Source organism: Dermacentor albipictus, chromosome 1 (genome assembly GCF_038994185.2).
Source record: "Dermacentor albipictus isolate Rhodes 1998 colony chromosome 1, USDA_Dalb.pri_finalv2, whole genome shotgun sequence".
Classification (NCBI taxonomy): domain Eukaryota; kingdom Metazoa; phylum Arthropoda; class Arachnida; order Ixodida; family Ixodidae; genus Dermacentor; species Dermacentor albipictus.
The window spans coordinates 54,686,206-54,701,969 of record NC_091821.1 but is presented as its reverse complement, the minus strand read 5'-3'; the positions used below and the strand labels follow the sequence as shown (position 1 = coordinate 54,701,969).

Here is a 15,764-nt window from a genome sequence, read left to right as displayed (position 1 = left end):
AAGGGCAAACACGAGTGTCACACTTAGGAACTTTGGGCCCAGACTTGAGAAAAGAATGAGCAAAAAATGTGCGGCTCTTAATGTGGATGTATGTCATCAATGAAGCCCCTGGAAAACAGCATTGTCTCATCATTCCCACTGGGACATTCTAACTAACAATAATCGATTGCATTTTATGTCCCAAAGCTGCTAACAGGCTATGAGGGAAACCCATTATGGAGGGTTCTGGATTAAAGCTGTGGGCACCCTATACACAAGTGTTTTTCCATTCTGCCCTAATGAGAATGTGGCTGCTCTGGCTGGGAATTCAACACCCAACTGTGCACTCGGCAGCAAAACACCATAGTCACTAAGGCACCACTGTATAAAGCAATACAATATCTAGAAAATGAAAAGCAGGGAACACTAATAATGACACAGTTACGAGTGAGTATACAGTCCCAGAGTGCATTTATTATTTCCCAACTACGCATAAATAACATGGTTAAATCAACAGTAAGTGTTGCATGTCATTGCAAGATTTATGCTGATGGTGATGTCACTGCACCACCAACACTTCACTCTGTATACAAAATGCAGGCTGTGCTGGCAGTCAGTACTGTCACGCTACACACCTCACCACAAGTGAGAACAGACCTGTGCTGAAAACACATTTCAGCATTACACAATAAGCAGGGGATACACCATTTCTGATTTCTGGCATGTCGATGTATCAAATACATTAGCACTGCATATGAATGAACCTACATGATCAATACTGTTTTTCAGTTTGGTGGCTGCAGTCTGCTATTCCTTCAGAAAGACAGCAGTGTGACAGTTTGTCACGATGTATTACCAGTGTCATCTATTCTTTTACAGCCTTAAGTAAGCACACTCACAAGACAGAAAGCAGTGCAAGAATGCCCAATCTGAGTATGTTGTCATGGCTTCTGATGGCACAGACAACTGCACTGACAACATACAGTGGCAGAAGCCGAGGCAATAACACAAGAAAATGTTATCTCAACATTTACATGAAATTGAGAACACAACATACCTGCATTTTATATAATTCTTATGTGAAACATACCACCAGTCAATAAAATACTTAGGCTGATTAAATTTTGCAGGCTGTAAGATAAGCTGCCAAGAGGCTGTTCTTTGGGTGTGCTATGACATCGCATTTCACTGTATTGTATGATGCGAGACTTTATAAGAGGTGCAACACTTTTGGTTAGCATTGTAAGACTGACTACTGTTAAACAACACTTTGCACATCAATCGCTGTTCGATACGCATGCTTTTCCCCTATGGCATATAAGGCTCCAAGAGTGCAAGTGCTTAGTCAGAATCAGGACATCCCTTGTCTTGCTCTTATTTGGTTTATTCAAGTAGTGAATGTTCTGCAAGTGCTTTCATCAGAACAGAAAAAGAAACAGCTAAGTAAACAATATGTCAAAAACTATTAATCACCTCTTGCCGAACCTCTATAATGAACAGCTTTGATATTTATACTTGGGGCTCTCTTCTGAGCTGCACCTAGCATGACTAAGGCTGAAAATCCCATCCAAAATATGTATGATATATGGGAAAACTACAGACGCATGTTACCACAAAAACTATATCCTTTCAAACATATAAGAGACAAACGAAGCAATGGCTCAGGTTGCAATTCAGACAGGCTTCACACATTTATAATTCTTTGTACTTCTCTTTAATCGGTGAAGAGACTGAGAAACAGTGTTTCTTATGTTTGCAAGAAGCTGAAAAATGTAAGCATTCATCTGACATCCCCATATCAATGGGTTTAACTAAAACGTCAAACATCAGGGGGGAGGGGAAAGGAATAGCATAGGGAAACAGCCTGATATCTTTCAAAATCAAGAAAACTAACCATTCTAGGTGAACTTAATATCAACAACACAAACCCAAAGGCACAGAACAGCAAGAAAGGCTACAAATACAGATGGAAAACTGTAGCTTCTCATACATGTATAAAAGCTGGCTGCCAGAAATTGGTTTCATGAAACTTAGAGAATTTCTTCTCCGGTCAAAAAAGGGGGAAAAAAAGATAAAAAGCGATAAACAACTTACAATTCTCTACTTTGCGGCCATGGCGCATGGCGTACGTTTTGTTCACTGAAATTTAGCGTCTGCAAAGCTCTCCTCGTCAGTGCTGGCTGCTCTCGCACTTTGGCCCAAGAAAATGACATCATCTGCCACCACCGTGCTGGTCACATGTGTTGCACCTTTGGCATCTGTTATCTCGCCATAAACCAAACGTCCCTGGACCAGCACTCGAGAACCTTTGCGTGTGTACTGGTGCACCGAGTTGCGAAGAAACGGTTTGAACACGCTGATACGGTGCCACTGGGTCTTCTGCTGTACTTCACCAGTTTCATAGCGGTAGTTGCTGTTTGTGGCCAGTGTGAACACAACCACTGGATTCGCATCAGTGCCACGTAGCTGGGGTTCTATTCCAACGCGACCCAAGAGAGTTACCTGCAGCGATGAAAAAAAAAAAAATTGCTTAGAGGAATCTCGAGGCATGTGTTCAGATCCAAATGGTGACAATTACTACAAGCGATGGCAAGGAACACGCTGCCGTGCAAAATTACAGCATTGTGCACTTTACATCGAAGGTATATCAACTAAATTTACGTTGCACGGTCAGTGCGAACGGTACCTTTCGCCACAACACACGCATTGAACGGCAAAATGCATGCAAGAACTCGTGTAACTTCGTGAATAAAAGTCATCAGAGCTCCTCAAATTTTTGAACCTTTGGCCACCTTGCCGGCCTTTATGTGCCAATCTTTCCTTTCGTGTGTGATAGCAAGTTAGGACACGGCAACAAAAGACCTTCAAAGGAACGAACTTGGGCAAAATGTACCTGATTGATGCTCTTTTCGAAAGTAGTTGGCCTTTCTTCACAGTACAACCGCCGCAACAGAGGCGCGCTAGGCCGACTACGCAGAAACAGCTCTGCAGACAACGTGCAGAATTTCCGCGCGGCAGTGCTCATTTTCGCTCACGTGGGGACACGCACAACGACGAGTGCTTGAACTTCAAACAATCACAAAACTTGGTGTTAAGAAGGCACCAAAAGCTTGATGGGAAGACAAGTGTTTCAAATTTTTACAGTGACAATGACCGAATGATGTGTGTCGCTACACAGAGAACGCAATACGCGCCATTTCCTACTTCACATCAATTGCATGCACCATGGTAACCATGGCATGGCATGCACCAACTTGCTAGCATTTGATGATGATAGTGATCTAAAGTAGAAAATGGCGCGTGCAGACTGCGCCTCTTACCAATTTTACGCCGTGCCAGTTGCACCACGATTAACGGTACACATGCTTTAAAAAGCAACAATAACGCATTTAAAATTATGAACTTAACAAACGTAACGGTATCTCGCGCAAAAAATACATAATAAAAATATATCTTGAATTAAGTTTTGCAAAAATAACTATTTAACAAAGCCATAGATGGCAGGCAAGTCAGTTAGGTACACGTATTTGGTACAGAACTGAGTCATATCGAAGGTTTTGCGTTTTGCTACGTAGTTTTGTAAAACATCCGCCTGATGTAAAAAGTAGAGCGACCGTAATTATATAATTATAAGATAGACGTACCGCGTGAGAGCATTATTGGGCTACAGTAGTGCTAAGCATTTTCCGTTCTATCAAGTGAGCCGCTGCATATAAAAGTGTCAGCGCACGAAAACATCTGCGCACCTAATAAAACTTATCAAACAAACAAACAGTGTAGCTTAAAAGAATGAAATATAGAGTTGTTCAAATTCCTAAAGCAGTTTCAATTTTCGAAACTAAACCTACGTTTGAAATAGCACCTGCGGAAATTTTGACGCTAGATGACTCACCGCTAGGATTGAGAAATGCGAAAGCAAGCTATGGTGCGTTGATGCGGTGATGTTGGTTGTGGAAGTCGTCTACGTTGTCTTCTTTGCATTTCGAATGTCGTGCATGTTTTCATGCTCGCTATTGGTGTAAGCTACGTGCCATAGTATGGGTGAGCAGCGCTCATCCACTTAGAAAATTCAAAGTAGCTTAAAGGTTTCAAAGACAAGGTTTCGCAACGCTGGGCAGGTAAGCGGCTGCAACTTTCCATTATATTCCCTACCTCCCACCCTAGATGTTAAAACTTTTTCCAGCTCCGCTTTCGTGGTCTGTTTCGTTTTCGTTCATCATGTTTAGGGTACTGTCGTTGAATTGCTTGCATGGCTAGCATCAGCTTGGAAAGTTCAGGGTCAGCAGCGAGGTTATTTTCGCTGACCTCTTTGCTTGCAAAGCAGAGTGACATATCCGAAAGCTCGCGGAATTCACGTTATGTCGGATCGACAACCGCTATGCCCAATTGCAATAGAATACTGTCACTGTGCGCGTGACCCGTTTCCTGTTATTTTTGCGGAAGCCTTAGCTCGCTTGTTCTCCCGCGGTGGTCGCTGTGTCTGTGCTCAAGAACCGGGCTCGATTTGAGCGCCTGTCACAGATATTGCATTACGATAACGCGACTGAGCGTCAACACTGCGCACTGTTGTTAAACGCCGCGACCTTTGATTCAGTGAAGTGAAGTGGGCTGTCGCTGGCTTGCATTCCCTTTGGAAGTCCTTGTGGAGATTTCCTGTCAGTGACCGCGGTTTCTTACCGCCAGTGTCACGAGACCCGTGTTTACAGACTCGTAGTGACTTCTTAGTTAGTTCTCCAAAGCTCATCCAAATATTTCTCCTACAAATCGAACGGCAATGCCTGCATCCATAAGCTAAGCACATAATTAACACAATTTCGCTTAGTTATATGGAAGCAGAGCAGACCAATTCTGTAAAAGTCGTAGCTGTCATTTTATTTCTTTGCGCACATTGCAATTCAAAACCACCTCACAGAGGAGTCGCTTGGTGGTAATTGCCTAGCTGTTGCTTTCAAACATGTCAAATGCTTGGACCTAACTCAATGTAGTGACAGTGAATGCACCACCCCTTTCTATATAAATATTGTATTGTTTTTAGTATTTTGTTACTTCGCTCTCGTAAACTGTTCATGAAATCAAGGTACTGTGACTGGAATCATCCTGTGATGTTAAGGAGCAAGAAATAAACAACCTGTAGCTTGACTTACAAAGACTGACACCAAGAAAGCAACTGCAATTGCACTGTGCAGCAAGCATGTGCAAATTCTACTTCAAGTACACAGGCATATACATATAGAGCCATAAAAAAAAAAAATTATGGGTTGAACAAAGCACATGCAACACTAATATTTTATTTTTGGCTTTGTGTGTTTGACTCTCTCCCCTCTGTGCTGAGAAACAGTGACCTATATATTTTCAAGTGTTGTTTCAAGTTAGGAAAAAAATATCTTGTTGAAAAAACTAATACTACTGTGCCTCCAAGGTAAGTGTAGAAACCACCTTGCCAAGTAACTGGCTGGAAGCCAGCTGAGGTACCATGAAGAGCTGTGGTTTGACCATTCCTACTTTAGACACTGCTGTTGAGCTTGAGTTCAGTGATACGATCGGTGCAATTCCCAGCTGCAGCTACCACATTCCGGCGGGAACATGTGCTTTGGGTATTACGTAAAAACCTCTGTTCATTTATATTTAATTGGCTTTAAACCTGTTGTGCTTCTTGCAGGTGTGGATTTTTTCCTACCCTTCAATTTTTACATTTCTTTTTCAAGTCTAGGCATGCAGTTTACCTTGGGCGGAATGTATAAATCCTCTGTACTGAGCATTAGGTGCAAGTTAAAGAGCCCCATGTGGACTGAGTTAATTCAGAGCCCTCAACTACAGCATCATTTTGTAGCCTGTGTGTTGCTTTCAGATGCTAAAATCAAATCACTTTAGACACACTTGGATGTAATGATAGTTTTCTCATCTGACTGCCAGATGCCGAGTGTGATGGAGGCTTCTTTCGGTTGGCTGCTTCCTTCTTTTGTTCTCTCTCCTCCTTCCTTATGCACGAATCAACCCACTTATCTTTTCATTGCCCTTATGCCTTGAGTTTTCTTTCGGTGGAGTGAAATGCAAGTGCAGCTAGCATTGCAGGTCATTTTCTTGTGACCCTTTTATTATTAATTGTTCTGTGCGAAATTGCATGGCCACTGGTGCCAATAGGTTAGTTGCGTCTTTGATGCTACATAGTTTTGAAAATTCCTAACTTAAAAGTGTTATATGATATGCAAATGGTGTAGGTTTCGCATGCAGTGAAGGGAACATTTACTTCTATTCGCCATGGTGGCATAGTGGCAAAGGCATTGCGCTACTAAGCCCGAGGGTGCGGGATCGAATCCTGGCTATAGTTGCCGCATTTCGATGGGGGTGAAATGCAAAAACGCCTGTGTACCATGCATTGGGTGCATGGTAAATAACCCCAGGTGGTCAAAATGAATTTGGAGACCCTCACTACATCGTGCCTCATAATCAAATCATGATTTTGGCACGTAAAATCCCAGACTTTCACTTTTAGTTTTTTAACAGTTAATTGCATTTACAGCCTTTCATATCTTATCCAGAGTGAATGTTGGCATGATGACAATACTGTTGCCTATAGTAATCTATATTTTATGTTGATTTAGTCCTGTGTTAGAGCATTCATCTAGCATGCTCAAATGTTAACTGCTTATGTTTTGGAATGGGAAATAGTGTAAATATTATGGGGCGTTAAAGTTTACCAAAGCTTGTTGTTGGGCGAGCTGGTGCTTAGATGCCATGATATGGACAAAAACAAACATGAACAAATGCTTAATGTCTTGTTTTTGTTATTTTCCTTGTCTTTGTTTTATGTGCCAGCTATGACATAGCATTGGAATTTATTGATTACAGAAAAAGGAATAATATTCCTGCCAAATAATGCTATGTTTACTGTTAGTTTGTATATTGTTTTACCTTACATGATGAGAATATAAACTTATCAATTATTCAATCTATAAATCAATCAATATAACTTATTAGCACATACATGAGCACCCAGGAAAGTGGATGTGAAGATGGCTGCCGCAGTAGCTTAATTGATAAAGAACATCACGCATAATGCGGAAGATGTTGCTTCGGCTCCTACCTGTGGCAAGTTATCTTTTCATCCACTTCATTTCTCTTCTTTACTTACATGGCACATTTTTATTAAACATAACAAGTAAGTTCCCTTTTGCTTACTCTGGCTTCATTGTCCATTTCTTCGTATGGTAGTGATTTAACAAAAATGGAGCTTCTCGGATCCCCTTATTATTATTGCACATTGCAGTTGGTGTTTTAGGCAGCTAATGCTGTCAAAGTTGTCACGTTGCAGCACATAGATGAGCTTGGAACATGCAGTGCTGTCACATTGTGCGTGTGTGTGTTTTTTTTTTCTCTTTGGTGTCTTTTGGCTAAATGTTATTACTTTCTCTGTCTCTGTGCTTCATTTGCACGGTGCACTCTAATCCCTCCTGTAGTTGTGTACCTGACTTTGCAATAGCAATGTAATTCAGCACCAGTTTTTGTTTCTGCCAACAATTACAGGACAGATCAAGATAAAAGGAAACACCTGACTTACTTATAGTCCTGTTGTCTTTATGGTTTGCTGAAAAACACAACAAAAAAACTATTTCACAACACATTTTTCAACATCAGAACTACTTCGCAAGTGTCAAAAACAGAATTCAACATACTGAAGAAGAGCTGAAATTCGGGCTAGTTGATATGGATTCGTTGCGGTGTCTTGTTGCAAGAGCAACACAATACGAAGAGGATGGACAGTGGTGCTCCTTGAAATTGGCTGTTGTCTATCTTTGTATTGTCTTCTGCTTGGTGCCTGCCTAAGCCACCATGAAGATTCAAACTTGTGTTTTTGTGGTAATCATTGTTTGGCAAGTGATCAGGTGTTCTCTTTCCTATTGGGCTCATGTGAACTTACAAAAAAGTTCATGTGCCAAGGCTGACATCTTAGACTTTGTTGCAAGTTTCATTCTAATAATAGTACTAGCATGTTATGGCAATGGAGACATTTTTTTTATTGCTACGTGCCAGTCATTGCGTGGTGTTAGGTCTTGTCAGGTTCATTCTGCAACTTCTTGGAATAAACGAAGCGAAAACTGTACTAGGGACCAAAAAACACCTTTGCAGGTGTATGCCAATCTGAGCAATTTATATATCAAGGACAGCGGAGCTGTATAAGCAAGTTCTCACTCCTTTCGGAAGTCCCAGGGTTCTGTTTTGCCACTGCCCGAACTCTGCCCACGACTTTGCAAATGCTTTGCAATATCTGGTAGAATTCCATCGCTATGCATGAGCTTTTTCAAAGGCTTCACTAGATTCATGCTTAGTACTTCTATATTTTCCGTTACATCTGGCACATGTTCCTGCATGCTGTGCCTGCTCTACCAGCTCTTGTCGTCTGACTGTGCATTCCAACGGCTTGGTTGGGATGCATTGCTGGCTTTTCTTAGTGACACCGCACCTGTGTCTGTCCTATTCTCTTGTACCCAAGTGACATTGGATACTGACCATGCCACCATAGAGCGGCCTTCATTGCTTCCACATGAGAACTGTTGTGGAACTCCCCTCAAAGGGCCACTGACATTATATTTTGGCCTCTTCATTTACTTTTGCTTGCTGTTTGTTTGATAAGTGTACACCAATGGTAATCTTAATTTTTTTCCATTAAATGACAGTCTGGGACCTATAAGCCCCAGAAAAAGTTCTGGCAAGCCTCAGAGTGGCCTAAATAATGTAATATAGTAGCTTTTATACAGACAGCTGAAGTTTCGTTTCTACTGTGTCATGATGTAATGATGCAGAAGGTAGTCGCATGGTAGGAGGACATTGCGAGGTTTTCACGCTTGCTTTTGCTTGCTTGGTCGTCTGCTATGCTGCTACATCAGCCTTCACAATGAGTAGCAGCACGGGAGGCAACTAACTAGCCACAGTGAGTTTCAAAACGTCGCAGTGTCCAGATTGACCACATCCTGCATAATGACGCAGTATATCCTGGGAAGCAAAACAGAAACTGACTGTAGAAAAGCTATTATACTAAAATATTTAGTGTGCTGTGAGGCTTGCCAATACTTTTCTCGGGTAGAGATCCAAGGCCTTCACATCAAGCAAAAAAAAAAGAGAAAACATTATAGTGGTACAGTATTCCTTTAAAACAGCTTTGCTATAAAGTTGTGATATTAAATAACAAGCTCAAAATATTGTTGCTTACATCACTGTTGTACTATAGAAGAGAGCGAAATGCTGTGCCCCAAGTTGACTGTTTCCATTTTACCTTGCAGGATGCCATCTGCTAGTAGGGGCCTCGATACATATGACCCTCAGACCAAAGTGAGACTCCTGAGTGATGTAGGTAGTGCGGTTGATATTGATGAAGGCATACCTTTGAAGCGGTACTTCAGGTCTGGCAAAGAGATGGTGCGAATGGCTGAAGTTTACCATAAAGAAGGGGACCTCGAGAGCACCTATATACTTTACACCAAATATATCACGTGAGTTTTATTTAGTCTGATAAATATCTTTTTAGTCTTGCTGGACTAATTCTGGTGTTTTTGCTCACTAATGTACATTTAGTACTGAGGTTGAACAGTGCAAATAAAACAAGGTCATGAGTAAACAAATACCACAGACAAGCGCCGACTGCCAACTGGAAGTTTGGTTGTTACCTTGTGTCCTTGTTTTATTTGCACTGTTCAATCAACCTCAGTTCTAAATATGAACCAACTAGCCCTCATCACGATCTTACTAGTACATTTAGAGTAACTGCTGGTTACTGTATGTGTGGAATGTGATGGTGTATTCTCATTTTCATAAGGTGGTAATTGATTTTTGCTCACATATTGACTGCCTTCTGATTATACTTAATTTGCAGCATTTTCGCCTTCTATTGGCTTGAGTTTTTGGTAGCGTAAAATTAAGTAATTGGTTAGTGACGTCTGCTACTTTGCAGCATGCATTAAACAGTGTACTAGCCAGATGAGAGCATTCGCATGCGTGGTGTTCTGCACACATGCACTGTGGACCCTATGACCTAAAGCATTTTCAAGCCCATTGTGTATGCTGTGCTAGAACTGTATTATGCAAAGTTCCTGTAAATTATAAGGAAGGCTAAGCCTTTAATGTTGTGGTGAGATCATAATTGAAAACTACAAATGACTGTCTTCCCTCTGTCAGCATGCCAAATGTTTCTTGACACAAAAATTATTTGTGTGCCCTTGAAAGATGTGATTGCGTTGTGACAAGCTTTATGTATGCAGTGCTTTGCAAGTCTGTTTTTGTACATTAGTGCAAAAGCCGTGAACTTTGATATTTGAGCTGGATTATTGTGCTGTGATATGACCTGCTTTTACTTATATCATGCAATTTACTGTTGTGCTTTCCCGCTTTTTATCTAGACTGTTTGTAGAAAAGATATTTAAGCATCCTGCTATGAAGGCATCCCCTGGACCTGAATGGGACCAAACAAAGAAGGTAATAAACTGTAACGCATGCAGCTGATGTGATCCTCATGCATTGGGCTGATGACTTCACTTCATCCCAACTGAGTCTACGTTTCCGCATACCCTCGTATATCTGGCTGGTAATTAAATGATCGGCATACTGTAGCCGAGTGATCGCAGGTTTGGTTGGCATGGTAAAAGCGTCGAGAGATATAAACACGAACAACACATGCTTCCACAATTCACTTTGTTGCCTGGCAGCTGCTACAGTGTTCTTGTAAGCACAAGGGTGCGGATTCTATTCTTGGCCACAGTGGCCCCATTCTTGTAGGGAGCGAATGCAGTCATGCTTGTGTAGCACCTAGATTTAAGTGCGTAAAATAAGTTCATACGAAAAATTTGGTGAACTGAGGTCACTTTCTGTCAACTTACACTACTCATATTACACACACTTTTACATGTTGATCAGGTGTAAACCACGTATTTGGGGTAAATGTGGCGAAATGCTGACCATCTTCCAAAACTTGCTGGAATGTCATGAATTAGGAGCTCAGAAAAAAAGAAAGAAGTACTTTACTAAACTGTCAGCAAATTCCACTACATCCAGCAATGTTCCTTGGCAATGACCCGTGTTTTGACAGCAAATTAGTCTTAGCTTTTTAAAATGATGTTTGTGTCCTGCATGTTATACGCCCAAGCAATATGTAGCACGTACAGCCTCTCATCTGAGGCTGCCGCGGCATGCAACAGTAGCATTTAAGAGCACATGCTTTCTGGCCCTTGCGTTACAGGGCTTGGGTGAGGCATTAGTGCTACTCGTGAACTGTTACCTTTTTAGCTCATGATCACTTTGCAACATTTTTGTTATCTTCATAGCACACCTCACTTATCATTGTGAGATTTTTAATACATACTATATATTTTGTGCATTTATACGGTGACTCATTTTAGGCCTCTTTACAGCCATGTTATGTCCAGAGTTCATATACCATTGTCAGCTTATTATTAGCATGTGTCTGGTGCTCTCTGGCCAGGAGGGGCCCTTGTGCCATGAAAACCTATTAATCATCATAAGTGTTGGTCAGAGAACTTCAGTTGGTCAAAGTTATTCTAGAGTTCTTCAGTGTAGCATACATCATAGCTCGCTGGGCTGCTAGTCGGTGTAAAACCCCTTGAATTGTATATGTTAGTGTACTGTTACATGCTTCCATTATGAATTCATACTGATATACTTAGCTTGTTTTGTTAGTTGTAACATAAAGAAATAAGTCCATCACCATAAGAATTAGGCCAGTAGCATATCATAGAAAGCCTGAATAACTGACTCGTTCATACTAATGTATCGACTGGGGCCTGGTCACCATAACTGTAGTTCAGCATCATTCTGGGCTATTTTAAGTTAGCATTCATCATCATTATCAGCCTGTTTTATGTCCACTGCAGGATAAAGGCCTCTCCCTGCGATCTACAATTACCCCTGTCTTGCGTTTCCTTCTCTTGGTACCCATTCTGTAACCCTGAGGGTCGAACGGTTATCTAACCGGTGCATTACATGACCTGCCCAGCTCCATTTCTTTCTCTTGATACCAATTAGAATATTGTTTATACCGGTTTGCTCTCTGATCCAAACCGCTCTCTTTCTGTCTCTTAAAGTTATGCCTAGCATTCTTCGTTCCATCGCTCTTTGCGCGGTCCTTAACTTGTTCTCAAGCTTCTTTGTCAGTCTCCAAGTCTCTGCCCCATATGTCAGCACTGGTAAAATGCATTGATTGTATACTTTCCTTTTCCAAGATAATGGTAAGCTCCCAGTCAGGAGCTCACGATGTCTGCCGTATGCGATCTTGATTCTTCTGTGAATTTTCTTCCCATGGTCAGGGTTCCCCGTGATTAGTTGACTTAGGTAAACGTACTCCTTCACAGACTCTAGAGGCTGACTTGCGGTCTTGAACTCTTGTTCCCTTGCCCGGTTATTTATCATTATCTTTGTCTTCTGCATAATAATCTTCAACCCCACTCTTACACTCTCCCTGTTAAGGTCCTCAATCATTTGTTGTAACTCTTCCGCAGTGTTGCTGAATAGGACAATGTCATCGGCAGACCGAAGGTAGCTGAGGCATTCGCCATCGATCCTTACCCCTAAACCTTCCCAGTTTAATAGCTTGAATATTTCTTCCAAGCACGCAGTGAATAGCATTGGAGAGATTGTGTCTCCTTGTCTGACCCCTCTCTTTATAGGTATCTTCCTACTTTTCTTCTGTAGAAATAAGGTGGCTGTGGAATCTGTGTAGATATTTTTCAGAGTATTTGCGTAAGCAGTCAGCACTCCTTGATTATGCAATGCCTCTATGACTGCTGGTATCTCTACTGAATCAAAAGCTTTTTTGTAATATATGAAAGCCATATAGAGAGGCTGATTGTACTCTGCGGATTTCTCGATAACCCAATAAATGACCTTGGATGTGATCTATTGTACAGTATCCCTTTCTGAAGCCAGCCTGTTCCCTTGGTTGACTGAAGTCCAGTGTTGCCCTTATTCTATTGGAGGTTATTTTGGTAAATATTTTATATAATACTGGGAATGAGCTAATGGGCCTATAATTTTTTAGTTCTTTAATGTCGCCCTTTCTGTGGATTAGTATAATGTTTGCATTCTTCCAGTTTTCTGGGACCCTTGCAGCCGATAGACACTTCGTATAGAGAGCCGCCAGTTTTCCTAGCATTATGTCTCCTTCATCATTGATTAAGTCTACTGTTATTCCATCCTCTCCTGCCGCTTTCCCCCGTTTCATGCCTTGCAAGGCCCTTCTCACCTCATCTCTAGTTGTAGGAGTTTCTGTATCCTCTTTATTATTTTTTCGAATTGAGTACTCCCGAGTCCTGTGGGTATTGTACAGGTCAGTATAGAATTCTTCTGCTGCTTTTATTATACCTTCTAGATTGCTGATGATATTATCCTGCTTATCTTTCAGTGCATACATCTTGGTTTGTCCTATGCCACGTTTCCTTCTTACCGATTTCAGGCTGCGTCCATTTTTTACGGCTTCTTCAGTCTTTCTCATGTTATAGTTTCGGATATCCCTTATTTTCGCCTTGTTGATCAGTTTTGACAGTTCTGCGAATACTATCCTCTCTCTTGAGTTGGACACTTTCATTTCTTGTCATTTCTTTACTAAGTCCTTTGTTTCTTGGGAGAGTTTGCCTACAGGTTGCCTTGGTGCCTTGCCTCCCACTTCAATTGCTGCCTCTGAAACCAGTTTAGCTATGGTTTCATTCACTATCGCTGTTCTAAGGCTGCATATTTGTTAGCAAGCACCCGCCTGAATTTGTCTGCTGTGACCTTTACTGCCTCTAGTTTGACCTGTTTCTTCTTGACCAATTTAGCTCTTTCTCTCTTCAGATTGAGTTGAATCCTAGCCCTAACTAACCTGCCTGGCTTTTTTCGAACCGGGCGTTTCGCAAATACCCCCTATGCTGCATCAGTGGCAGAGCTGCTCTGCTGCCGAGCACAAGGTTGCTGCTGCATTTCCAGGATGCGGCAGCTGCATTTAATTAACGATGCAATGCAAGAATACCATGATCTAAATGCATGTGGCCTTGTTCAGTCGAAATTAACCCTGAATCTATCTTCTGCAGCATCCATTAAAATCACGGTGAATTTTGGCCTCCACAAATGATCTCGTTTAGTTTTGAAAATTGCAAAATATTTACTTCAAGCAGCTGCAAATGTGGCAGTGTACTACATGGCGTGCAATATTTTTGTATTGCCATAGTTAAAGGGACCCCAAGCGGGATCTTGAAGCTTAGCTAGTTGGTAGATAATACAAGGTCCTGAATATTTCGCTGTGCAATTTCGAAAAAAAAAAAAAAAGATTTTGCACTCACTGCTGCACTGTTCTTTGTCAAATTTTGCAGAACGATCGCATTTTGGCGTTGACTTCCTTTAGTATAACACTTTGCACGGCTAATTGCCTGGTTTTTAAGAAAAAATGCAAATTTGCTTGAACTTATGAGCATGCAAGCTGCTGCCGCGACGGCGCAAGCATAAACTTGTGTCGCTGCCTGCCATCAGCTGCAGAAAGCAGCGTTTCAGGGAGCGCAGTTGCCTGTTCCAGGAGCAAGCAACACGCGGTAGAACACACATCCGACTAAAGCTTTACCAGCTGTCTAATCTCTTGCATTTTGAACACCACCTGTGCAGGCGCCCTTATTACTGTACAATATTGTGCAACACACCACATTACTTCACAGCACTGTACGGGAACTAAAAGCATGTGGAGGCTCCAGCGCCAGTCAGTTGAATGCACACTAGACCACCTTGCTTGCACAGAAGAGGTTATCAGACGTAGTAATCAGTTATGAGGAGGCATCTGCATGCTCCCTGACCCGACAACCATTTCTTCACGAGTCTAAAGAAAGCAGTAAAAAAACAAACCACATGCCTGCTGCAATGAGTGAAAAACAAATGCTCCCTGTACAATATAAACTTACCTATTTTAACATTTGTGAAGCTACTCCTTTCCCATTTCGCATAGCATGGGCATTACTATGGCTAGTATCGATGCCAACAAATATTGATACTTTCATTGCGTGATCTGACTTGCAAAAGTTAGGATCTAGGAACCAGGTGCATATTTTGTATACTTCAGAACTTCTAACTCTCAGTACTTATACTGAAAATACCAAATTATTACTTTTATTCATGTCCCTTGAGGTGCTTCATTAAAGTTCCAAATAAAAATTCTCAAAAATTGTCTTAGCAATTATTGCTGCTATACATACATTCAAAGCACCATTGATACATTGCGACTACTACTTCTTGAAATAAAATGTTAAAACCTGAAAGTGCCAAAAATGATCACATTTCTAGCGGTAACAAAAGAGTTAAAGGCACATTAAATAGAAACAGTAAATCAGTTTTGACAGGTAAAGTGATCTTTATAAACTCTATTTTCGTTAATTTAGCTGCAAGAGATTGATTATTCGAAAAGTACATGAAGGTCCAACTTCCATTTGTGAAAATTTTGCACCAGAACTGAGAGCCTGTACATCAGTGTGACGTCACGAGTTTCAAAATATTTTCTATTGTTTGGGCCATTGTGGCACACTAAAAGTTCTTGGAGCTTGCCTAGTTTTTGGCTCCTTTCAAATACAATGCGGTGCATCTTTTTGTATTAAAAAATAACTAGGCCTGAGCGGATGCTGTCAAAATCTGTGGCGTGAGGATGAGCAGGTGCAAAAATATCCAAGCAGTATCGCCACTCTTCTTATTTTTGTCTTTCTTGGCTTATCAAGCTTTATCAACTTATGGTAAGTGTGTCGCTTTTGGTGGGATACAATTGTAATTTCCAC

General features: G+C 41.3%; 1 protein-coding gene across 1 annotated transcript in view; it reads left to right on the top strand.

Moving 5' to 3' along the window:
• Positions 1-3,867: 3,867 nt before the first annotated feature.
• LOC135899346 (STAM-binding protein) overlaps positions 3,868-15,764 on the top strand; it is an 85,743-nt gene continuing 73,846 nt past the window's right edge. The window contains exons 1-3 of the mRNA XM_065428590.1: positions 3,868-4,097; positions 9,258-9,467; positions 10,371-10,446. Of these exons, the coding sequence (XP_065284662.1) occupies positions 9,259-9,467; positions 10,371-10,446 (285 nt within the window). The 5' untranslated portion in view covers positions 3,868-4,097; position 9,258. The remainder of the gene's footprint in view (positions 4,098-9,257; positions 9,468-10,370; positions 10,447-15,764) is intronic.